Source organism: Schistocerca cancellata, chromosome 5, assembly GCF_023864275.1.
Source record: "Schistocerca cancellata isolate TAMUIC-IGC-003103 chromosome 5, iqSchCanc2.1, whole genome shotgun sequence".
NCBI lineage: Eukaryota > Metazoa > Arthropoda > Insecta > Orthoptera > Acrididae > Schistocerca > Schistocerca cancellata.
This window is the reverse complement of record NC_064630.1, coordinates 394844214-394871609: the sequence shown is the minus strand read 5'-3', so window position 1 is coordinate 394871609 and position 27396 is coordinate 394844214. Positions and strand designations below refer to the sequence as shown.

At 40.2% G+C, this 27396-nt stretch overlaps 1 protein-coding gene across 1 annotated transcript in view; it reads left to right on the top strand.

Moving 5' to 3' along the window:
- Nucleotides 1-27396, top strand: part of LOC126188563 (E3 ubiquitin-protein ligase MYCBP2-like) — a 215363-nt gene that overhangs the window by 174325 nt on the left and 13642 nt on the right. The window contains exons 28-31 of the mRNA XM_049930164.1: nt 198-392; nt 4234-4440; nt 9050-9363; nt 18258-18498. Of these exons, the coding sequence (XP_049786121.1) occupies nt 198-392; nt 4234-4440; nt 9050-9363; nt 18258-18498 (957 nt within the window). The remainder of the gene's footprint in view (nt 1-197; nt 393-4233; nt 4441-9049; nt 9364-18257; nt 18499-27396) is intronic.

Below are 27396 nucleotides of genomic sequence, written 5' to 3'. Positions count from 1 at the left end.
TTTTCACAGTTTGTGTGTTCTTAGTATTTTTTGTAATGTGGTTATCTGGCAGATTTCCACTAAATCTTCAAAAGTATTTATAATTTTTTTCCTTCCATAACCAAATACTGAAGTGACTCTTAAACTATGACAAACATAAATAAATCTGTTTTATTTTATATTTGGTGAACTTCCACAATATTTATTTTGTGTTTCAGCTGGAAGGCAGTTGCATAGTAAATAACTGGGTCTTCAGAGATGTTCTTGACAGGTTACTGGATTTAGTCACTATTCCTGTAAAGCAAGCACTGTGCCAGGAGAGAGTGACTCGCTCCCAAGAACTAATAAAGAATTGCTGTCACCTTCTGGCACGTATAATTGCGGAGTTGGCATCTCAGTCAAGTGGAACAGATGTAAGTATATGTCTTTGGTAGTATGCTGTTCACACAGAGCAGTGAATATGCATAATGTATGGTAGTACTAGTTGATTGTATTTTCTTGGCCTTTGTCTTGCTATACACAGTGTTCTAGCAAACTGATAATTATTTGCGTACAGTTACTTAAAATAAACTAGCGTCTTACAAAAATTCAGCATTTTTTAAACACTTGTTACCTTCCTGTGTCACACTATGACTAAATTTAACATTATCCTAAATATTTCCCCTGCTTCCCAGAGTTCATCAAAAGATGCCAAAATAACTCGTGTAGTGTACAAGGAAAGAGTGTTTGGACCCATTCTCTTCATTTGATGTATTATTACCCTGGATGACAGTAGTAACCTTAGCACATCTTATTCCAGTCACATAATAGGCACACCCTATCCGATGTAGTGTCACCTGTGAAAGAAGTCAAATCGTGTATTAGCTCTGCTGTAACTTTTTCACAGTCTTTTCTATGGACATGACCAACAACCAGCTGCCCACTCAAATGAATGGCCACAACCAAACTGAAGCCAAGAGCAGAGTTGATCACCCATTGGGGAACAAGTTGCTCAGCTTCAAAAGTGACTTTAGAACCCTTACCAAATGAACATCTATCTGTCCTCCCCTTATATCAGTTTCTCTGAATTATGTAAATGAGATTTGATCCTACAACACATCCTCTGAACCCACAGTCCTCCTAGCCTCAGTTTCTGCTAATCCCCTGTAACACCCCTAGTTCCACCATTCCACCAATAAACACAAGAGTCTGCCCCCCCCCCCCCCCGCTACCCCCACCCATCCCACCCTCCGGCCACTTCACTCATTCCACATTCTCACTCTCCTCCTCACATCTCCATGTTTCTGTGTTCTATCTCCTAGCCTTCACATCATTATATGTAACATGCAACTTCCCCTGTCTACACTAGAGCAAGTAATAAGCTGGCGATAGAGATAGGGTGCACCCCCTCTCCCCCCCCCACCCCTCCCCACACACACACACACACACACACACACACACACCTACCTTCATTTCCCCAGATTGAAGCTGTGCTGCCACTCAACTGGAGTGAGGGGTGGTGTCAGGACAAATGGATGAGTGGAGACAGAAGGTGGTGAGAGGGAGGGTTAGGGAAGGATGGCTGACTGCTGAGAGGGAGAGGTAGGAGGTGCATGGGACCCAGATGTGGCAGTAGTGAACTCATTCCAGTTGCAGGTAGTGGAAGTTAGATGAAGAACACAGTGGTGTAGAGGAATGGATTGGAAGTGGGAGATGAAACAAAGGAAGAGGAAGTTATGGAGAAGAAGGGTGTGAATGCAGGGTGATTGAACTTACAATCACAAGGCAAAGGTAGAGGTGGTGGGGGCAGGAGCAGGTATTGAGACCAGGAGGATTACAGGATCGAAGGATGCACTGCATTGTCAGCTCCCATCTACTTAATTCAAAGAAGCTGTTGTTTGGGGAGAAGGGCCCCAGAACAAGAGAATAATGTCTTTCGAGGTGTTCAGAAACTAAGTGTACTGTGACCATAACAGTTTGGTTTTTAGGTTTGGCAACAATGAGTGGTCGAGGGGGTTCTCCTGACCAAAGCAAGCATCACAGCAACATCGTAGTAAGTAAACTCACATTCTAGTGTCCAGCTCTGTGAAAGATGATGGTAAGAAATCCTGCCAAGAACGAGCCAGTAAGAAATCCTGCCAAGAATGAGCCACATGCTGTGATGTGCTTTCTATTCACAGAAGGACTAATGACTGCCAAAATATTTTTGCAAATCAAAATGGTACAGTGAATGTTATGAACATAATGATTGTGCTTAGCTGGTGTAGGGAGTTTAGTGAAGGCAGAACAAATGTTCGTGACGATTAGAGAAATGGAAGACCTTCCATTTTGACTGCGATTTGGTGCAAAAAACTGAAGAAACTGTGAATGAAGATCACCGATTAACAATGGATGAAATTTCTACATTGTTTCCACAAGTCTCCAGAACTCTCTTATATGAGGCACTCAGTGAAATACTGGGATAGAAGGAATTCTGCACAAGGTTGGTTCCAAAACAGCTGACAGAGCAGCAGAAGAAACATAGGGTCAGTAGCTTCCTTGAGTTTCTTGAGTGACTTGAACTGTAAGGTGAACATTTTCTGAGTTCTATTGCAACTGAAGATAAAATGTGTGGTTCATTAAACACCTGAGACAAAAAGACAGTCTCACAGCAGTGTTACACCAATTCCCATGTGCCAAAAAAATCAAAATTGCAATTTTGGAAAAAAAAAACCTCATGGCCACAGTGTTCTGTGAGGGAAAAGACATCATTTTGGTTGAATTTCTGCCCCAGGGGAAGACTGTCAATTCACAAGGATATTCTGAGACTCTAAAAAAGTCCAAAAAGGAGCATTCAAACGAAAGGAGGGGAATGCTGACAGGAGGAGTTTGCTTATTGCACAACAATGTCTTCCTCACACAGCCTTAGCTACCAATGTGCTCTTGGACTCATCAGCTTGGGATGTTTTGAACCACACCCCCTATTCCCTCTGACTTGGCGCCTTCAGATTATTGTCTTTGCACCTCCCTGAAGTTACACGTGAGTTGTATTAAATTTTCAACTGATGAGCAGGTGCTGATAGAGTTTTTGAAGTGGGTTCATTGAAGCATGACAACCAACAAGCTGTCTATCTGCATGAACAACCACTGACAAACTGTGGCCAAGAAACAAATGGACCACCCTGTAGCCGAACACACTTCCAAACATGGTACCCCTCATCTCAGTAACTGCTTCACAGCCTGTGCCATATGGATCCTTCCCACCAACACCAGCTTTTCTGAATTTCGCAGGTGGGAACTTTCCCTGCAATACATCCTACGTTTCCGTAACCCTCCTGGCCTCAACCTTCATTAGTCACTGTCCTCACCCATCCAGCCCCCTCCCTGTTCCCATTCCAGCACTACATTGCCATCATTTCATCGCCACGCCCAGTCTTTTAATTTCTTTTTATTATTATTTTTATTTCTCTCCTTTCTGCTACTTACCCCCTCCCCCCTCCATACCTTCTCTCCTTCCCTCCATCTAAACTGCAACATTTCACTTTCCACCCCTCTCACCACACTATCCCTCCCCCTCCCTACCCCAGCCTCCGCCTTACCGCCACTCAGTCGCCACTCCCATCATGCAATGGTGATGCTGCTCACAGTGTAGTTTCAGCTCTCTGAGACTGCATATGTGTGTGCAAGTTGCGCTTCGGTGAGTGTGTATGTGTGTCTACTGCTGACAAAGGTCTTAATGGCCAAAAGCTATGATTGTGTGAATCTTTTCATTGTGCCTATTGCCACTCAGCATCTCCGCTATATGGTGTGTGGCAACTTTCCTTCTCTTGTATTGTTAAAAATGAAACTAGTAAGCACTGAATGTAACAATAATTATTTACACCGTCAGATCAACTTAAAAGTGTGACCTAAGTCAATTTTATTGTAAATAATTCTCGCCATTCAGTGCTTACTAGTTTCATTTTTCTATCTTGCCCCAGTTATATGAGCCCCATATTGCTGTAAACATCATTAAAAGTGTGTACTACCATATGATGAATAGCTATGCGATTCAAAACTGATCATGCTAAATAAAAATTGAAGCATCACAAAAGGCTGCTTGTTGCAATTATTTCTAGAAACATTCATACATCACAGTCACAGTGCTGCACATCCGTAATGGATAGAAGTTAGATAATTTAGTAATTATTCTCTTCTAATTCTTGCATGAAGTCTGCCTGAGTATTTTTTATTACAATTTGGCTATAATCATTATTTGTTGACTAACAAGTGTATATATGTGCTAATATTTCATAGGAGGACATACAGGGGGCATGTGGAAGAGTTCTTCACACATTGCCATCTCGGTTCACCCGCACCAATCAAAGCCGTACATGGAACACAGGAAATGGGTCTCCTGATGCCATTTGCTTTTCTGTCGACAGACCTGGTATAGTCATTGCAGGTGTCTGTGTTTATGGAGGTGCTGGCACTTATGAATATGAATTGGAACTTTTAGATGATGTAAGTAACAAATAACAGCACTTCAGTACCATATGAAACACTAAAACATATGTAATTTCTTATTATATATACTGTTGCTGGTACTGTTCTTTTTGCATAATATGATGTACCTACCTGAAAATTAAGTTGTAGAGCTACCAGCTGGTAATTGCTAGAGAGATCCACATGACATGGATAATGAAGCAATTATTATAGTCATTGTCCTGTTGCTGAATGTGCTACACATTACAACACCAATGACTTTAGTTGCTACACAATGTCCCAGACCTAAACCTCTGCTAGTATCCTTCTCATTTTCTATCAATACCACCACTTTTCCCCACACCCTAACCTTTTCTCTCCTATCACTTTCCCCACCACTCCTCTCATATCCAAACATTGTACTTACCCTTACCACATTCCCTCACCATCCTGCCATCCCATCTCTCTCCTATCCACTCCTTCCCCCCTCTCTCCCTTCCTCCCTTCCATCCCTCCCCCTCTACCTTCCTCCCTTCCATCCCTCCCCCTCTACCTTCTTCCTTCCCTCCCATCTTTCTTCCACCCCCCCCCCCCCCAATGTAAATAGGCTGCTAATAGCAACAAAACATTTATAACAGTTGTTAATGAGTTCACAAGACTGTGCTGGTAACATATGGATATGATATGCCATATCCAGCAGAAGTCACTCTGATAATTAGATGCTGCAGAGATACCACAATGGAGAGATGTTGATTGCTATGTTTAATCCATTATTCTAAATAGCCTCAGACATTATCTGTGTGCCTGAGAGTGAGTGATTTAGTGGACTAGTTGAGGGGTAATAGATTGCCTGAGTGTTCATCAAACCACGAATGTATGTGTGCAGTCCTGTGAACACAGCTGTGGTCATTTTGGAAGCAGGAGTATCCACAGCATACTCGTCATGAAAATATAGAAGAAATGGCAACATTTGGTCACCAAAAATCATGTAATAAATGTTCTGGTTCAAGTCCATGGCAGCCTGAAAGAAAGATACCAAGTCAAGGCACGGGAACACCCCCAAAACATTGTGAAACCATCTTTGGCTTCAACTTTGCTCTTCACTCATTGCAGGTTAAATACCTCATTTGGCTGTTAGTGTAATGGATGTCTTGCATCATTAAAAAAATAGGCAAAATTACAGCTTGTTGGACCACTCTATTGCATCAAATCAGCTACTATCCAGTTTATGAGTTGTTCGATCCACTGGCAATGTGCAGTTTTATGTGCTATTATGGGCAGTGTCCTTTTGCAAGATACTTGATTTAAATATTGTTGCATGTAGTTATCTTGACAATGTCAGCTCAGAAAGTAGTTGAGAATAACCAGCATTCACTGACAGCACTAATTCGTGTTGGGTTTGAAACCAGTTATCTACATCTGTATCTACACTATGGCAGTGGGTGTGCCCCATTGTACTAGTTATTATGGCTTTCTCTCATTTCATTCACTTATCGAGCATGGGAAAAATGATTGCTTAAATTCCATTGTGTGCATTGTAATTAGTCTAATTTTGTTTTTGTGATCTCTGTGGAAGCAATACACAGAACATTGTATTATAGTGTTACAGCCCGATCTGGGGTCATGTTGTTATCAGGAGGTCAAACGGAGAGTGTGAATGAGTGATCCTGTAGAATATTAATGAATCATCATTCAACTAACAGTAATTAATTAGCAAGAGTTTTACAGTCAGTCTTTCTTCTTCCTGGTGCTGCCTAGCAGCAACCGTGCTGAGTCTGTTCTGCTTGAAAACATGAAGTGGCAAATCAGTGCCCAGCAAGGAACTTGCAGAGCACATGTCCTGTATTGCCTGTGGCCAATGCTGTGGCCCCTTGCAGGAGGATGTGATAGCCATGCACCCCCACAGCCTGGCATAGCTGTGGATATCCATCAGAGCTGCAGCAGTCTCAAAGAGTGAAGCTTTGCTTAGACTCAGCCTCAGAAATCTGTTTGTCCCTGTTGTTGTTTGTTGGGATGGCATCCAGTTGAAAGACCCAGCAGCAATACAAGGGACAGCCGGTAAGGCAGTAGTTGTGGTGCTCCAGTAGTGGTGACACAGGCGCCCAGTGCCCGAGTTGAACAGCTTGGAGACGGGCAGATCATTTCTTTATCCACAGAAGATCAGCTTGGCCCCCACCCTCAGTGTCACCATTGTGACTGGCAGGTATGTGGCTTGGAGATCAGAAGTCCACTCCACAGCTGGACAGGTGTGGATTTGCAGCAGTGGACTCCAAGCTGACTACATACAGATTTTAAACACTTGTTGAATTCACCAGAGCATTCTAAAATTTGACCAACCTGGTCTCCTATCAGTATCTGTAATGGAGATGGAACGACCTAACTCTGAGAATGAGGAGAGCGGCAATGACATGATTCCTCCCTCCCCCCACCCCCCACCCACCCCGCCTCCCCCTCTCTCTCCACACACACACACACACACACACACACACACACTGGCAACCAAATATGCTCTCATTTCCTGAGCCTATCAGCACTCTTGGCTGCATAGTGTTCAACTTCATGGTTTCAGAGTGTTCCTTTATGCAAAGTTTGCATCCTGAAAGGTGTTCTTATGACGTCTCTAAGTGAAGTTACCATATTAGCATATTATGGTAGCACATTCCATCTGTTCCTCATTGTTGTTGAAACATTTAATCAGTTGGTATTTTATCATATAGTCTGGTCCTTAGGAGCTTGGCATTCATTTGCTAGGAATGGGCTTGGCGACCCTGGGGTTCCTGAACTGGGGACTGGTAAGCACTGCCAGTCATCTGTCACAGTAAGCTATGGGAAAGCTTCAGTGACCACCATGCACACAGTGGTGGGAATGGGGATCTTGGCTTGACCGCCAGATGATGAAGATGGTAAAAACCTCTATAAAAGCCTCTTCAGTCTCAAGACGTGCTGCATGCTGATGAGATACATGGAAGTTGAGGTGAAACAGTCGTTAGCAGGCAACCTCTGGGGAACCTGCCACACTTCAATTGTATAAGGCTCACCTAGGCCTGTGGGGCTCTGTCTAGGTGGGGTTCTATTTCCCTAGCTGCTCATGGGACCAGGATGGATCCTTTGAAACTTTCCCTTCCCTTCACCCAGTGGAAAGTATGGGCCACTAGAAGGTACCAACATGCATTCTAACAAGAAGGCTCAGGTAGTTAGTCCTCCTGACTCAATCAGTTGTAACAGAATGCAAGCTGTTTGTCAGAACGTCTTTATAATAGCTAAAAGAAAAGAGGGCATTTTCAATTGAGTTTCACCATTCTACATTCAGAAAAGTTTAAAGGGTCTTGCTGGAACCTTAAAATCTGTCAAGTGCTTGTGCAGTGGGACCATATTGGTTGAAATGTCTAATTCCCAACAAGTAAAGAACCTCCAGAAAGCTCAGTGTTTTGGGGAGTATGCAATTGAAACTGAACTGCACACCACCTTGAACTACAGCAAAGGTTTTGTGACTTCCAGTGATCTGGTTGACATACCACGAGAAGAACTGAAAGCCAAGTGGTTCCAGGAAGGCATTGTCAACATGCAAAACAGGTGGATCATGATCTAGTCAAATCAGTCTCTTTTTATCCTTACATTTAACAAAACCAAACCTCCAGAGCATGTCAGAACAGGTAAGCATACAGCCTTATGCGCAGTTTTAAATGCCAGCACTTTGGGCACACTACCCTTGGTTGTAAGGGAGAAGCCACGTGTGGCAAATATGGTAAAGCTGCTTAGTCCTCTCCAATGGAGCTGCTTAGTCCTCTCCTCCTATGTGTATCAACTGCTCCAGGGGTCACCCTATTTGGAGTAGGGATGCAGTGTCTTCCCTGAAGAACAGAAGATCCAGGAGATAAAAACAACAAAGCACATCATGTATGGTGGAGCCAAAAAAGATATACAAGGCCATGCAGCAGACCATGTGTGCTGCCTCCTTTGCCTTCATTCTTAGACAGCCAGTCCAGAAAACAGATGCTGCTACACAAATGGAGGTTGCTAGTGTTGGCACTAGTGCCTGTGTTTATCAGTTCACTTGTGCTGCTGCAGTTGCTTCGTGGCCTGCCCCTCCCAACAAAACTTCAGAAAAGACCATGGTGGCTGACATTGTGGAACTCAGTGCCTGTCCAAAGATGTAGTCCTGTCCACCATCCAGCACTGCCACTACCACTTCTCAGATGTGACCCAGCTTCTCTGCAGAAAATCCTTGCTCCATAGTGTACTAGTGTCTAGTAGAGTCTTTATGGAATTTAAAAATTTAGGGGTCATATATCAGCAGACTGAGTTTTATAACATGAAAACTTTCTTGGATGGCATACAGTCATGGTACTTCAACTCAGAAAAGCAAAACTCTAGATTTCAAGTCTCAGTCCAACTCTTTGAGTTAACCTGTTAACAAAATCCAGAATTGTGTGTTCATTTCCATTTCTACATTATGTTCTATTCTTATATTATTTATTGTCAGCAGTACTGCAAGTAGTGTCATTTAATTAGAATGTGTGAAATCTTCAGTCTTGCAGGACAGGTACACTTCCTGCAACTAAATTGATTTCAGCTACTCCAACTTCTGTATGTTTTCCTTTTTTTAATTTGGACACCAGTCTTTTACTATCATATTTACTACTTTCAGCAAAATAGTGTTGGCAATGATCCATCACATACACAACGATGGAACAGTCTGGAAATGGCACGTGGAACATTTGGTCCAGATGATTGTGTAGCTGATGTAGCAGAAATTAAGTTTGACAAACCAGTGCCCATAAAGGAGAATGTAAAGTATGCAATTCGACTGAGAAATCATGGAGGACGTACAAGCAATGGTGATGGTGGCCTAAGTTCTGTAAAAGGACCAGATGGGACTATATTCATGTTCTCTACTTGTTCCCTCAGTTTCAATGGAACAACACAATCAAGAGGTCAAATCCCTCAAATATTATATTACAGGTGAGTTAGCTGTACAGGTTTTAAGTGCATTAAATATAAACAGAATATTGACCAAAATAATTTTAAGAAGATAACAAAACCCAAATAGAGAAAGTTGCTGAGGGTAGAATGGTAATGAGTTGCGAGAAAAACCACTAAGCCCTACAACATAAGTAACGAAAAAATAGAACTGGGGTGGGCATGCCCAACAATTAGAGAAATTAATGTAGGCTGGGACAAGCTGTTTAGGTTTAGCTGAAATCAAGCATTCTGGTGGAGAGCGAACCCATGTAAAAAAGAGAGAGAGAGAGGGAGAGGGGGGGGGGGGGGGGGGGGGAAGAAACATCTGGGTGTTCTGTGGTCATTTATTTACAATTTACACCAGTTTCTGACCTACAAAATGGCCATTAGGCAACATGAGATCCGATAAAAGTGAAATCAGTGGTTAAAATACCATATAGAACAAAAGTAATATTTCATCTTTGTGATAAAAATAGTAGTATTTGCTCTAAAAGTGAGGACATAACACCTAAACACAATATTTAATATGACCCACCCAGATAGTGGAGCGCATTAAAGCACCTGTTTCCAAGACACTGGGAGGTGCTCCAGCCTCTTGCATTAACAAATGGAGCTGGTGTGCTGGCCAACCTGGATGTGGTTCTTAGGCAGTTTTCCCACATCCATTTACGTAAATGCTGGAGTGGTTCCACAGTTGCACAAATGCTTTAAGAAATGAAGTCACATTTCACCATGTGATATCCATTAGACGCAAATTGAAGGTGTAAATGGATTCCTCCTAGATGGGGGGGGAGGGGTATGGGGTCAGGCAGTAGCTTTAAAATGTCTTTGGGAATGGTGATGCCATCATAATAATAGCCAATATTCAGGTATGGTTTTCTGCGAAATTGGAAACGTACCATACCATTCTCAACCTAACATTGGCTGTGTATGGGCACTGATATGGATGGATGGATGGATGGATGGATGGATGAAGTATTTAAGGAATAAGAGCAAATTAGAGGGATCAGATTCTGTGAAGATCAATGGGGAAATACAAAAGCATTCTAATTTTCTGTGGGCTCAGATTAGTGATACTTTGGCCATTGCTTGTTAAGGATCTTCATGCAAGTTCAAGTTCAGTTACTTCTGCTACATATCTGATTGCTGGTTTTAATGATGAAAACATCAGTTTGTTTACTTTGTGTATTCTCATTTCTTAATATCATATAGAATAATAATCTGAGGCAATTCTCCACTTAAGACACAATTTTTTCATTACAAAAATAAAAATACTGTGCTAAGACAAGGTGATGGCTTATCTCGTGTCCTCTGTGTTCTGTAAAATTATTTAATTAACAAGTTAGAATAAAAAAAATGTACCATGTTTTTAAATGAGACTAAAAAGTATAAAATAATTGCTCCATAAAATTTGTGCTTGTGAATTATTAATTGCTATGAAAATACTTGTAAGCTTTATAATGAAAATCACGAGGTGAACTATTCCTGCGTCAGTTATGTATTGCATGCACCACACATTTTTCACTGTAAATCTTGCAAGCATTTTTATAGCTATTAAAAATTCCCAATCACAAATTTCAGGATTATCTATGTGGGGTTGGGAATCTGTATGGGGCTAGGAGAAATTCTTTTATCCTTTTTAATCCAATTTAAAAATGTCATGTATTAAAAATTTATTTTTATTTAAATAATTATTTCCTGCTTTTTAGGCTTGTGTGCAGGAAATTTTGCAGTGGATTTTAAACATAATGATGAGATTATAAGAAAGACATAGGTTTATTTCAGTGTCTTTTTCAGCTCATAATATCTGAAATAGAATATTGATACACCTACCTACTAATAATATATCAATCTGTTTAATTGTTATTTTCATAAAATATAAAATAAAGAAGCAGGAAAAATTAATTTTCTATGATTTTTTAATAAGTTTTTCATTTCAGCACTAGCTTTATACCCATAACACAACACTTGTATGCATATGTCACATATATAGCACACCTCTCTCCCCCCCCCCCCAAATCCATTGTCCATAACCTCCTCCCTCTCCTCCCTCCTTCCATCTCCTCCTTCCTGTGTCCATTTTCTCCTTCCCCATCTCTGTCCATCTACTCCTCCGCATTCTGATACTACCTGCATGACACACTGATCATGCAGGCAGACTAGGTGTGGGGCTTAAGCAACCCCTTTCACTCTCACCCCTATTGGTGAGACAGACAAGAAAATGAATTAGTGTTGCATTGTTATCCCATACTCAGCTGTGTTTCAAATTTCAGTCTCTGGTTCATAAGGAAGTACTCATCAGATGTGAGATGCAGGTCATCTTTATGTAGAAGTGCTGCCACAATTTGGACAGGGTCCTAACTTGTAAATGTTTGTCATACATCACATGATGCAGCTCCTGCTTGGAGGTGTGCGACAAACACTGTAGGAGTGTCATTTTCACTGTCAGGTACATGTCACTGAGAGGGGGTGCAAGAATAATGTCACTGATGGTGTCTGCTTGGCTGCCCAGGTGGCTGTGTAAGGCAACCTATTCCATATTGTTGGTGGTGATAGCATTCACAGTGAAGATGCTTTCTGTGATTGCAAACCAAAGCTGAGGGTTATCAGTTCAGAGTGGCAGAAGTGTGAGATGTGATGCTGCATGTTATTCTCCTGGTCGGTGTTGTGGCAGCAAGGCTGTGCAATCTGATGCGTGTGTCCGGTGCGTACAAATGAAAATGTGATGCAATTGTAAGATTAATTGGATCAAGCTGATGCAAATGTTCATGCTAGGCTGCAAAACTCACACCCCAGGTGGGTTCTGTAGCAAAGTGAATAAAATGATTATCCACTGTACAGCACCGTTGTGCAATTGTGTTTGTCGGCAAAACACTGGTACGTGGAGTATCACCGTCATTTTTGTCACTCGTGAAGCACAAAGTACACTGTTCATGTTTGGTGTTTGCAAAGAATGTGGAATAGTGTTGTGATTCACGAGGTACACATCATGATGGGTGTAGGAAGGCCACATTGTCAGAATGGAATAAATTGATTCACTCAAATGAACAGCACATGGTAGTCGAGGTCACCAATTGTGGAATTCCAGTACATATTATGATGAGTACTAGAGACCATTGCAGGTACAGAGTGCAGAACACACTTTAGTAAACAGAGCGTGATATATGAGAATGCACAACCCCTGACAACAGACTGAACTGCACAGTCAGAGAGGGTCTGCATCATCATGCCCCTCTCTGGTCAGCTATGTTGCTCTTCCCACAGATGTTTTTAGAAGGACTTTAAGACAGAAGCAGTAGGAAAGACAGGTGTGAAATTTTCTGAAGGAAACAGAGACTTTGTAAAAAGGTAAAAGAATATTGGAAGAATAGGTTTGTTTATAAATAAATAATCTGCTACCAGTCACGACTGGTAGCAGATTATTTATTTATAAACAAACCTATTATATCTACAGTCGCAGGCTTTCAAAAACCATTTATAATGGATCTAATCAGAATATTGGAAGAAATTAAAAGAGAAAATGGATAAGGAATTGGAGTGGACCCTAGTTAGCCAAAATGGAAGGGAGGTTGGGGGGGGGGGGGTAATGTGCAATATGTTAATAACAAGTAACATCTGCTTTTGTTATAATAACTGTTAACATAAATTTATAAATAAAACAATATTAACTCATACAAGGGTTTACGGATAGATCATACAAAATGTTGTATGGAAAAAAAAATGCCAAGATGCAGAAGAGACATTCAGAATACTGAAATGTAGAGGGCTGTTGAAATATACTGAGTATAGAAGCATTAGTAATTGTAGAACAGTGTGGATGGATCTATGGAGTCAGACTAAGTAGGAAGGAGATCTTAAAACAAGTTTATACTGGAAGTAAAACAATTAAAAATAATAAACCTATTTTTCTGTCATACCTAACTCTTCACTTACTTCTATATTTTGCATACCCCTGAATGACTGTTTATCTGCCTCTTTGCATGATGTTATTAGCTTAATATTTAGTAGCAGAATTATCTTTATCAGAGAAATACATTGTAAGCTAATGAATACTCACAGATTCTGTCCTGAAAAATGATGTTTGGAATCTTCAAAGCAGATTTTCACAACATTTTAAATGTCTTCTTTCAGTGTCTACTAGTTGATATTTTTTAGCATTTTTGACACCTTCTCACAAGGTAAACAAGCCCTAGAACATTTGAGCTGCCCTTCATTGCATATGTTGTATCCCCTGTTAATTCAACATGAGTGTATCATTACATGCCTGAAAAGTAGGCCCTTATTGTTCATGCAGATGTTCTGTAAGCAATCTATTTCATAGACAAGCCAAAGTTCCCAGTATCTTATCAGTGAATCAATCCACAAGTTATTACTCCCCGGTAATTGGGTGACTCGATTGACTTCAGTTATAACTCATTAGGTCTGTTGTCAAACACTACTGCATTTGTAAGTTTTATGAAGTTCATAATTTCTCTACAATAAGATTTACTTGCCTGTCTTTACACGATGTTAATATCAGAAAATATCATCCATAGTGGACATTTGAAACACCACAATATGGAATGGCAAAATGGTTCAAATGGCTCTGAGCACTATGGGACTCAACTGCTGAGGTCATTAGTCCCCTAGAACTTAGAACTAGTTAAACCTAACTAACCTAAGGACATCACAAACATCCATGCCAGAGGCAGGATTCGAACCTGCGACCGTAGCGGCCTTGCGGTTCCAGGCTGCAGCGCCTTTAACCGCACGGCCACTTCGGCCGGCCACAATATGGAGACTGAAATTTTGTGCAGATCTGACTGAATATTATTACAACTTCTAGGTAATTACTTCATCTTTGCAAAAGCTTAGGTTATTAATTATACTATTCATTAAGTTGTTAAAGTATACTATGAATAGTAATGGCCCTATCACACTATCCTGGGACACATAAAAATCACTTCTGTATCTGGATGACCCAATATACAGGATAAGTGAAATGTTTCTTTTGCCTTTGCCTTGGAGATTCTGTGGCAGTGCACAAAATCATACTCACAGCTGCTAATAAATCTGTGCACTCTGGGTGATATACAGTGTGCATGACAAAGTACACAACTTAATGCTCCACAAATTTAATCCGAAACATTTGGCAACAAACCTGAATCTATTCTATGTGTTGTTACTCTTGTCAAATTGATACAAATAAGGTCCTCTGTCTCATTGATCTGTGAACAAGGGCTAAACTTCTCACTACTTCAATGTTGATAGTTAAAAGCCCTGTAGCTCTCTGAGTACTTACAGAAAAGATTCCAAGATCTGACCACTGGAATGGAATATGTTCACTGTTTATGTTTCCTACACTGCCTCCAGCCAGCTCCTAACAACTTATGCTGACAATCTTGACATAACAATGCAAGAACACATTTCATCATCACTTCCAAATTTCCACAGAAACAAATTAATTCATTGGTTTCTATTAAACCTTGCCAAGTTCATCTCATTCACTAAAACACTACCACCCAACTAATTACTGCCTCTGTGATTTAATGTAAGGGTTAACAGTAAATGCACTTTCAAGTGCTTGCAAACTTTCTGTACTGGAAAAATAACTTAGATGATCACTCAGAATTACCAGCTAATGACTCCACAAACATACTTTAGAATAACACCTCCATCTCAGAGGGCACATGACACCACCTACACCAGTAAGAGCTGCAGCTGATTAACCAAACCACTCCATTACATTATTTAACATTTTAGCCTTGCAGCAAATCAGAATCAGGAGCAGAAAGTACACTTTTTCATTGGCCATTTTCTGCTCCCACTTACAGCACTTCCATAAGATGCTGTTACCTGCCAGTAATTACAGAAGTTCCTCTGCAAGGGAAGTTGGAACATTCTGGTTGTCATGGTAAAATTACTCACCCATGAAATCAGCCTAATTGGCTCTGATCACCACCCATTTAGGAGGATTAAGGAAAGAACGGTCCATTATATACAGACAGAGCACCTCTCCTCTCCAACCCCCTCACCCTGCAGCTGAAATCTGGTCCTAGAGCTCACAGTAATGGACAGGATTGGCACACAGGTGAAACCACAAATATGTTACATAACATGCTACATTCTGCACATCAAGAAGTTTTCAAACCAGGGCCAGCAGGGCTGGTTGTCACACACATGAACATATTTACTGTGGTAGGGACCAGTACATAGCAGAAATAAAAGCTTTTTGAAAACGCAAGATCACTAAATCCCTCTCAGTACTTCTATTCATGGTTCCTGGTGCATCAAGAGTGAAGAGTGTAAGTTAATTTAGGATGTCTGGTGTTCTTGGAGTACACAGAGAACACCAGTTTGTTCCAGATGAGGTCATTATGTCTTAACCCCAAATGTATTCCAGAATTCTGCTAAAAATGGAAATAAGACATAAAGTATGGTACTTTTGTGTATCGGTTCTATTGCCTTTTGTGTAGACTGTTGTGACCTTTTTTTTATACACCACCAGTACTGACTGAATGAGGTGACACAACAGTTAAGGCAGTGGATTTAAGTAAGAGAGGAGCAGAATTCAAATTCTCATTTGGTGACACTGATTTAAGTTTCCTCAAATCAGTTAAGATTAATATCAAAATGACTGTTTCGCAGAGGACACAGCCAGTTTCCTTTCCTCTCCTTGTTTTGTCCAAACTTGAACTCTATTCTTAATGACCTCATCATTGATGGAGTGTTAAACCCTGACGTTTCTTGCTTTCCTTTTAATAAACTGGAGGCCATTAAAATTGCAACTCCACGAGAGTGGCATGTGACAGACATCAAATTGGCATGAAGTGTATGGTATACTCGGATATTCAAATTGTCAGCATTTCAACACAACTGCACAAAGCAGGTAGTAATGACACTATCTACATTCAGTACATAAAGATAGATTGTGCAACAGGTTTCTCATTCAGAAATCATATTTCAGTGTCTGTTTGTGAGAAGACCTTGTTATGCCTAATGTAAGACACAGAAAGATCTATCAGCATTTATTGAACTTCAACAGCAGCAGGATTGTGATCTGTCAACACTATGGTTTATTATTCTGTTATATTGCTGCTCATGTTGTCCATGACCTCACAACCACTTGCAAATATGGAATCAATGGATCCAGGAGGACCATACCCAATACCATGCAGGATCTCATTTGTCTCACATGATTAACACCTGAGAAAACAGATACAGTATCCGCTCGGTCATGCTGGACCGCGCAGCTGCATCAGGCATATTCAGTGAGGAAATGAGATCGTTGGCAGCAAGACAAGTGTCAACAGAGAGAGCGCAATGACATCTGGAGCACCACTGAAATGCAATGACTACTGTTGTGGTTTTCCGTGACAAAGCTGTAGAGAGAGGCGTACCGATCGTTGTAGACACAGCACTGGAAACAGTAGGGACACCATGCCATCTTTACAGTTGAGACCTAGTCCTACATACATAATCTTGATAGATATTTCCATATATGGGGCCACAAGGAAAATGAACATTGTCAGATTGTGTTTGTCATCATCTTTTGGCCCAGCATCTAATCAGATAGAATAAGATGCCATTGGTTATGTAAAAGTATCACCTCCAGTTTACACATCCAGTCATTTGGGCAGCAGCCATTACATTTCTGATATGTTAAGGTCAGTGGCTGTGCCTTATTTAAGGAGTCCTCACGACGTTATCTTTCAACAAGATAATGGAAGACTGCATGCTGCCTGTGCTGTCTTGAGCTAATTCAACATGAACGATGTCCAACTGCACTTTTCCAGATCTGTCACCTACTGGAAACATCTGGTAACAGGTTAACAGAGAGACTGTCATATGACCACTTGCCATTCACTATGATTTATGAACTGTGGTACAGATGATAAAACATAGATAAAGCAGCTTGCAATAATTTACCAATATCTGTCATCCAACCTCTGTTCAACTTGCTGGCAAAGATTTCACTCTGTGGATTAAATTTTGCATCCTGCATAGCCCCAAATCACATACTATACTGCAGAAGCTAATGAGTAAAATTTTGTCATTTTCTATGATTCACAGAACTGTAATTTTAAGATCATCATTATAGTCATTATTATATCACCTATCTCTGTAGTTATACGACAAATGAATTGTGGTAACATTCCTTCAGTTCCCTTATGGAATAAACATGCTGCAGGGTATCATTATTGGTAATGGTAAAGTTCAGAACTCCACCACAGAACGCTATACAGTATATAAAGCAATAGACAATATTGCTATTAATACCTCTAACTATGTAGGTGTTCAAGTCGTCCTGCATGGTCCATCGGAACGAATGGCATTGATGGCAGGTAATATGATTTACCCATGTCTCTATTGTAGACCTCTGCAACATGAAATGTTCAGTATGGTATGACGTCACGGCTGTTAAAAATTTCAAGGCCTGCAGCTTTGTCCACTTTTGGTCCATGGACGAGGGCAACGGTTACCCATCCGTTACCATGCTGCAAGGTATCATTGGTAATGGTAAAGTTAAGAAGACAGTGTCAGACAGATCAGTATAGTGATTATTTTATCACCTATGTCTGTAGTTGTATGACAACAGAATTGTGGTCGCCTTCCTTTAGTTGCCTTAGGGAATAAACATTGGAAGACAGAAATAAACAATCTTATCTTTCTTATCTTTGTTTTCCTATTATGTATTTTCTTCTGCAAGTTGTCTAGAAGTATCTGGTCATTAATTATTGCACCAGTGGCTGTCCTTCCATGTGACCAAATTTCTTACGGTTTTGGAGAGGCCTTTTGCTCAAAAATGTAGCATGTATCAATCACCTTATGTGTCAAGTTCGTAAGTGCTTCCATCCTTTCTGTTAGACTATCTGTTTAATTGGTTGTGCAATTTTTACTTTATGTTTGTGCAGCAATCCATTGGACAGGGAGAGTCAACAGACCAGCAAAGCTTGGGCAGAACTTCAAGCTTGCAAATGCACACTGTCAATGTCAGCAGCCATAGTTCAGCGCTGTAATGACTTGATGGCTCTTGGCAGAGAGAGGGCTGAAGATGTGCTTGCTACTGAAGTTCTTGGTAACGCATGCATTGTCACTACACTTCTGCCACTTATGCTGGCACATATTAGCCCTTTAGCTACTCTTGATCCAAGGGTAAGTTCATTTTTAGATTTTTTGTAAAGTGTGAATGTGTGAAAGTAAATGTCACTAAGGAAATGAGTTTGCATTGTTTGGTGTCCTGATTTTCTGCAAGCAGCACAAAAGAGTGGAAAAATCTCTTACCAGAATTGCATGTTATTATGATTTTGGTAAAATGAATTAATTTATTATGATAATGGAGTATAGGGAATACTCACTGTAGATGAATAATGGCTGGCACATACACCACACCCATGCATTTCTGTATTTGTCTGTGTGTGTTTGGGTGTCAGATAGGAAAAGTATAAGAACTCAAGAGCTAGTGCTAGTGATCTTTTAAATGTGTCATCAGGTGAGATGGCACAGAAGTTAAGAAAGTGGACCCACATATGGGCAGACAGCAGTTCAAATCTCTGTTCAGCTACCACGGTTTGGGTATTCTGCAGTTTTTCTAGGCCAATTAAAGCGAATGCTAGGATGTTTTCTTTAAGGATGACATGGCTGATATACTCTTTCAGTAGGAGCTTGTTCTCTGGCTCTAATGGTCTTTCCTTACTTAATTGGTTTCTGGTTTTTGAGGTTATCATCAGACAATATCTGACCTTTGTCATCAAATAGGGTACAGTACTGGTGTACAACTATGAAAAAGATATTATAAATATGAACATGTTCTATCAAGCAGTGATGGAAGAACTAACTGACATCTAATGATCTTGTCATCAAGAGGAGATTAAACGTCAATTTTCCTTCCCTTAAAATTGTCTATGTGCTACCCATCATTAAATATGCAGATGAGTGGCTGTATGCATTTATTTTTCCCTGAAATAACATTATTGATGATTTCTTCAAACTATTTCCTACTGGCAGTTTTACAACACAGGAGAGACATAAAAGAAATAGGTAGCAGATTGTTTCAAAATCTGCAAAACGTTTCCTAGGATGATGTTTGGTAATTTAAAACCAGATATTGCTGATGATAAACCATATGCAAATCTGAAACTATTGAAGATGCTACTTTTACACATTTGATTATAAATACATGTTTTTATGTATTTTAATTTTATGTTACATGAAATAACATATTATTTGTTTCTTATCCTTCTTCATATTTCTCCACATCAAGAGACTGCTCCCTTAGAAAAATATTGGAATCCAACCTGAAGACAGGAAGGAAATTGTCTCTAAAAACCATATTCTAATGCAATAAATTATGATTAATTGCACTTTAAATTGCATTATGAAAGAAGTGTTCCTGGTTATTTTTTAAGATTCAGAATTTCAGTTCACAAAAGCAAATAAAATACAATAGCAATACTGTGTGTAGGATGATAGTAGCTGTTGTTGGGTGTAATAAAGGGATTCGTGTGCTTTTGAGATTGACAGTGAAGCAAACAAAAGATTAGCTGCCCAACGTGTCCCAACTACTAGTGACTTCTAATGATATAGAACTGGAGAAGTTTGCCATATAGTTTTTCTTAAGAGTTAAAGACTTTTCATGTTCGTGATACATCCTGTTGCATCAACTTATCATCTAAATTATGATCTTCTGTTATGATGGACAACACTTTCACTACTGATGGAAAGATTGTTCTTTGTTGATTGTACAAGAAGCAGATTGGGTGCTCTGTGAACCCCAACTTTAGCAACTCATATTTAGTGCTACACACACAAAGAATGAAATGGTGCAATCATCTAAGAAGCAAATATTATTGACATAACTGCAAGACTCCAAACTCCACAGATGAATTTTTGAATGGTATGTGCTCTGTTGTGGTCATTGTGAATATTCAATGGTACAAACTTCAGGTGCCTGAATATCATGCAATTCTATGAAAGTACTGTGAGTTACAGATTCCTGATGAATTGACATAAGGAAAAACTATCTAGATTTTGTTACCAGGATACTCTGAAAAGAGCTTGGCATTATACACCAAAGAGCCAAAGAAATTAGTACAGCTGCCTAATATCATGTAGGACCCCTGTGAACGGCAGAAGTGCCGCAACATGACATGGCATGGACTAGACTAATTTCTGAAGTAATGCTGGAGAGAACTGACACCATGAATCCTGCAGGGCTGTCCATAAGTCCATAAGAGCACGAGGGGGTGGAGATCTCTTCTGAACAGCAAGTTACAAGGTATCTCAGATACGCTCAATAATGTTCATGTCTGGGGAATTTGGTTGCCAGCGTAATTGTTTAAACTTGGAAGAGTGTTCCTGGAGCCACTCTGTAGCAATTCTGGATGTGTGAGGTGTTTCATTGTCCTGCTGGAATTGCACGAGTCTGTCGGTATGCACAATGAACATGAATGGATGCAGGTGATCAGACAGGATGCTTACATACATGTCACCTGTCAGAGCTGTATCTAGACATATCAGGGGTCGCACATCACTCCAGCTGCACGTGTCCTACACCATTACAGAGCCTCCACCAACTTGAACAGTACCCACTGACATGCAGGGTCCATGGATTCATGAGGTTGTCTGCGTACCCATACACGTCCATCCACTTGATACAATTTGAAATGAGACTTGTCTGACCAGGCAACATGTTTCCACTCATCAACAGTCCAATGTCGGTGCTGACGGGCCCAGGCATGGTGTAAAGCTATGTTTCATGTAGTTGTCAAGAGTAAATGAGTGGGCCTTTGGCTTCAAAAGCCTGTATCGATAATGTTTCATTGAATGGTTCGCACGCTGACACTTGTTGATGGCCCAACATTGAAATCTACAACAATTTGCATAAGGGTTGCACTTCTGTTATGTCGAACGATTCTCTTCAGTTGTTATCAGTCCTATTCTTGTAGAAACTTTTTCCGGCTACAGCGATATCAGAGATTTGATGTTTTACTGGATTCCTGATATTCACGGTACACTTGTGAAATGGTCATACAGGAAAATCCCCACTTCATCATTACCTTGGAAATGCTGTGTCCCATCGCTCATGTGCCGACTATAACACCACATTCAAACTCACTTAAATCTTGATGACCTGCCATTGTAGCAGCAGTAACTGGTCTGACAACTGTGCCAGACACTTGTTGTCTTATATAGGCATTGCCGACTGCAGCACTGTCTTCTGCCTGTTTATTAACTCTCTGTATTTGAATACGTATGCCTATACCAGTTTCTCTGGTGCTTCAGTGTATAAGTAACTACCACATATGGATAGCCACTGTCAAAACAACAAACATATGTGGACATTTCGTTGACAGCCTCATTGTTGGTAAACTCAATGGAGGAGAATTCTCAAATCCATTACTGATTTCTTGTAAATTGTTAGAATGCACAAATCATTGAGTTATAGCTCTTATTATGACTGACAGTCTTAAAGTGCTATGGCCTGAGGGAATTCAAGGAAAAAGTCCTCGTTCTGCATTTGAATGCTGTGGCTTGTATGCAAAGGCAGCAACTGCCCTGTTTTTAATCCACTTTATCTTTGTGTCCCATGTACTGCAATATATCACTGAAGAAGTGCCCAGCAGCTATCCAGAAGTAAAGAAACTACTTTCATACACTACGAAAGTGCTTCTCAAAGCCTTGCACCAAGTGTTGCTCTATAGAGAACTGCTGTTGAACCTTGTGCTGCCACTAGAGCCTATCCTAATGCGCTGGTATACATGGATTGAAATTGTTGGGTTTTGTAATGAACATTTTCAAGCCATGAAATTTATGATTAATTCATTTCTGAGAGTAACTTCAATTTCTGTGTGAGAGGTAGAATATGTTAGCACTGAATCTAAAATTGACAATGCTCTGGTGTACATGCATAACAACTTCTCAACTTTGGCAACAGCAGTAAAGAATTAGAATCTATCAGGTAGCCTTCACGTTAATCATTAGAAATAGTTGAGACTGTCAAATGCCTGCTGAATGACATTAGAGTTGATCTAGGCAGATGGCAGTGAAAAAGTTTGATTTTGTTTTGGCCAGAAATTCAGGCTCCTCGTCTTTTGCTGCTAGAACAAGATGCTCCAGCAGACTTCTCTCCAGAAACATTTCATCTCCTGAAATTGGCACCATCAATGTTCTGTGATGTGGAGAGATCATTTTCCTCCTACAGAAACATTCTGTCTCATTGGCAGTGTTCTATGACTGCAGAGACATTAGAGAAGTACCTGGTTGTTCATCGTGCTTCCAAGTGAAAGGCAAGGTTGGATACCTTAGTGATTTCAGTGAAGCTGGTCATTTTAGTAAACACAAGTGACTGAAAATAATTTTCTTTTATTATGGCAGTACATATTTTCAAAATAAAAAAGTAAGTAATGCAAACTGTACCTTCTAAACACTCTTTTCATTTTTCTAGTAAGTTTCTATGCCTATTAATATACTGTGGAGGTTCAGAACTACATTTCAGTTGAAACTGTTGTTTTGTGTTAAAAACTTACTAAAATATTTTGTGATATTACTTATTTTCTTAGATGTTATAACCATTTGTGTTACGTATTTTGTATGTTGATATTATATAAAAATCCAGGCTTCAATGATGAGGTATCATCTAGGTTACAAAATACTCCTATACTCTAATAAAATATTCTCGGGTTTCAAGCCACGTTTGATACATATCATTCTCCAACATCTGTCAGATTTTTGCATCATAGTTGGTTCGTTCCAGTAAGATGGCAGCAATGCCCTTTATAGCTGGCAGGATGGTGATGAGAGGATCATTGTGGAGAGCACAGAGGCCTTCGCATTCAGCTCTAGTCATGTTTGGTACCAAGGCTTGGCTTTTAAAATGATACGGCTCACTTTTCTACAGAATTTTTCTGCAGTTTCACTGGGAAACTTACCAATTGCTTGTTCTTCACCACTTAATATGTCAGCAAAAGGGATACTCCACGGTGAAGGAGCAAAGTTAAGACCCTTCTTAACTGCTGAGATGGCACCCATGTCAAAGTTTCTTGATGTCATGTTGATCTTGGTTCATTCTGCAGTTTTTTTGCTCTGCTGCATATTTTTGCTGTTGTGAAAGCCGACTGAATTTCCCTTTCTGCCTCTCCATGCATCTCTGCCTTGATGATGTTAGTTTTGCTACCTGTGCTGCATCGAACAAATCCCAATCTAAAGCCGAAATTGACATTGTCAGTAGTAGGCGAATGGCCAAAAGTTCATGGCCATTTGTGTCCAGCTATTTTCTGCTGAAGTTTATTCTATCCCATAACATGGTGAAACTGGCATGGTGGAATATTCTTCTGTTTACTTCAGTGTCACTGTCATGGTTAATGATGGTAATTCATGGAATTGTCATCTCATCATAGCAGTGCTAGCTTAATAAATTGGCTTTCCAGGTATCTGATGCTGCACCACATCTCTTCCTCTTAGAGGTACATTATATATGAATGCATGTTCTTGTGGCTATATCCATTAATAAAATGGATATCACCACGAGAGCATGAATTTATACATACTCATATACTCTATTTCTAACAGTGTTCTTAAACTTTTACAGCAAACACCTTTAGCAGAGAAAATAATCCAAAATATGCAGGCCACCCTCCTCTTGCTGCAACAGTAGGCAATGTGTATTATTCTGTGTGATATTGGGTCACGTAAGAATAAGAATAAACAAGGAAGATGACGTATAATTGCAGGGGGTCTGCAGGGATCATATCATGACATGGTGTGCCATTCCCTTGAACACTGTCATTTCACAGTTGAGTCACAGAGGCATTGTATAAGGGATGATCAAAATGTTTCCATTTGAGGGCATTGTTGCAGTATATATGCAACGTAGTGCGACTATGTTGCAGGTATGTAAGTGCTGACATGTAGACAAGGTATTAGTGTGACTTCATTCCTTTCCAATGTGCGTGTAGTAAATGTTCACGTGAACTATAGTGATGTCATTATGAAATGCATACAAACTGGACCAGTGTGCTGTTATTCTTTTCTTGGCTGCTGAATGACAAATACCAATAGACATCCAATGGAGAATGAAGAATCTATATGGGGCAGAACGTCTGTCAAAAAACACTGTTGTGGAATGATGCACCAAGTTCTGTGCTGGTCATGATTCAATGCAAGGTGCCTGTCAATCTGAGAGCCTAGCCTCTTCCAACTCAAGTGGAAGACACTCAAGCATCTGCCCTGGTGTCCTGATCTCTCCCCATGCACTTGTCATGCCTTCAATCTGTTATGATGACGAAGAACGAATCATCACCAATGTGAATGACTGGTGGCCAATGCTAAATAGAAACATACAAATCTCTTGTTGACATATACAGCAGGTTTGTCAGTGAAGTCGATAAGGTGCTGGCTGCATGGTCTGGGTCTGCAACAACTAAAATAATTAGAAGTTGTTGGCAAAAAATAATATATTGTACTTAACTGGTGGTACAGGAGTCTTCATAGTCAGGAGGAATATATTTACAAATGGCTGGTTCAAATGGCTCTGAGCACTATGGGACTTAACTTCTGAGGTCATCAATCCCCTAGAACTTAGAACTACTTAAACCTGACTAACCTAAGGACATCACACACATCCACGCCCGAAGCAGCATTCGAACCTGCGACCGTAGCGGTCACGCGGCTCCAGACTGTAGCGCCTAGAACCGCTCGGCCACCCCGGCCGCCAGAGAGTTATAGAGGCATCACATAGCCCATACTTTAACTAAGTGCCTTGTTGGAGGTTGCTTCCTAGCAGCTGAAGGCTATACTACTTTCCTACTTGACGTCCCAAGCAAGAGTGGTTGAGCGCATGCTAGAGACTTGTTGCAAGATGCAGAGCGGCACTAGTGGCGCTAGTCTCGACTCACAGGTGCAGCAATACTAGTACGGCCCACTGTCTATAACTGCAACCCCTAACAAGTGTGGTATCGAATGTTGATACTACACAATCCTTTAAAAAAGGCCTTAAAGGTTGATTATTCCTGTCAGATGAGAACAAGCAGCAGACAGTTATGGGCTACTTCATGCGCAGGACACAGTGTTTTACGAAATGGATATCTTCAATCTAGTGCGTCGGTGGGATGATTGCCTCAGTGCTCACAATGAATTTGCCTGGTTGGCATACAGATACTGGACTGTATGGGCTTCAGATGGAAACTCTTTGATTCAGATGGAAACTCTTTGATGCTGTCTCTGCCTTGCATTATGCATCCAGAGGCAAATCTTATAATCTATACTGAAACAGAGAAAAAAGTCCTTCAGATAAAGTATCACAGAGAAACTCATTTTCACATCATTTACATTGTGAAATTTATTTTGTAGACACTTTGACTTGTAAGCCAACTGTTCCAAGTAACTTACATTTTGATATGATAGAAAACATTATTATTCCTTTTCCACTCGTTACTACTGACAAACTCAGTACATTTTTCCATCAGCTTTCTATATATGTGATTTCAACCTATATCTGTCAGTCTAGTAATGGTCAACAACAGCCTTCTAGATTAATGCTTATGGGTCACAAACTGCTTTCTTGAGATTTCTGCCCAATTCATATTTATCTTTTCCGTATATTTCAGCAAGAATGGTCTCTTGCTACTGAGAACTGTGACATGTATTTGCTTTACTCTTTCCATAAATCCTAGTTACAACAATTCCAGTCCCTCTCTTTTTTGGTGTCTTTCTGATTCCATGCATCCCCCAAACTCTCCAAAATACAGCATATTATGCTGCACTGTGTTTGCTTCATGAACATTACCAACCCTCTTTAAGTCACTTGACAGTATGTGCAGTAATCATTGAAACTCCTTTAGAAATGTCTTCTGCCGTATCTCCTGATGGATTCAAAATTTGAAAAGTGATTTATTTAATAACTATCTCCTTCAAATATCATTTCTTAGCTACCATTCATCCTTCCACATGTTTAGAAGAAATGGAGCAATAAAAAATACCCCCTGCAGCTGGGATGTCAGAAGTGGAACAGAGCCATGACTTATGATAGACCACAAAGCCTGGAAGACTGTTGATTACATTAAGCTTTAAAATAATTCCAAGTGACTACTTTGATTGAGATCACAGACTTTTACTCGCAAGTGAATCATGAAAAGACCTTATGAATCCTTAGCCAGAGAATACCAAAAACAAAACTTGACAACCTCCCAATACAAGTTTTTCATTTACTTCTGTAATATTGTAGTGTAGGCCTCATCACAAAGAAGAACTTGCAGGTCTATCAGACAAGTAACAGAGAGAAGTTGCCGTCAGCCATGTGTCTCACAGCCACACATCAGCATACATGTATTACAAAATGATTGCAACCATAAAATCTGGTGGGTGCCTGATAGTTGCCATCAGCTTACTGGTACTACTGTTAGCTGCAACTGGATTCATACCCTCCCCTTATGCACACTTATCACCCACAAAAACAGCGATACTTTGTTGTTTAGCTTCCTACACCACTGACACTGCCAGAACTCGCGTCAAAGTTCATGTGGAAGTCATGAGAGCAAAATCCTTAAACAGATCTCAAGATTACTTGAAGTTGTAATTGTGTCAGGATTGTTGCCACGTGCAAAGTGACCTCAATGAAAATCAAATTTGCAAGTGAAATCATTTTCTGTTTAATTTATTTTTAAACTGAATAAATTTATGAGTGGCCACTCACAATATAATTCATTCTGTACTGTCTAGTGAGTCCAGTACTCCCATACATTACCAAATTCCTTTCTGAAAGGGACTCAAACATTATCAGACTAGACTTTAAACGATAACCAAATGTAATATGGTTTATTCCTACAAACTGAGTTGCTTCTTTTAAGCAATGTACCAAGAAGAATATGTATGACAGAAATGAAATTTATATCACAAACTGAGTACATGACAGCACATGCATGGTCAAGATTGCTGAACTGTATGTAATCTCTGACTTAACATTCAGTGTGGTGTAAAGACACCATGTGTTGCAATAAGAATTTTTAAATATTCAGGCATGAAACCGAAGAAAACCTGAATATGTCAGTCTCGTGC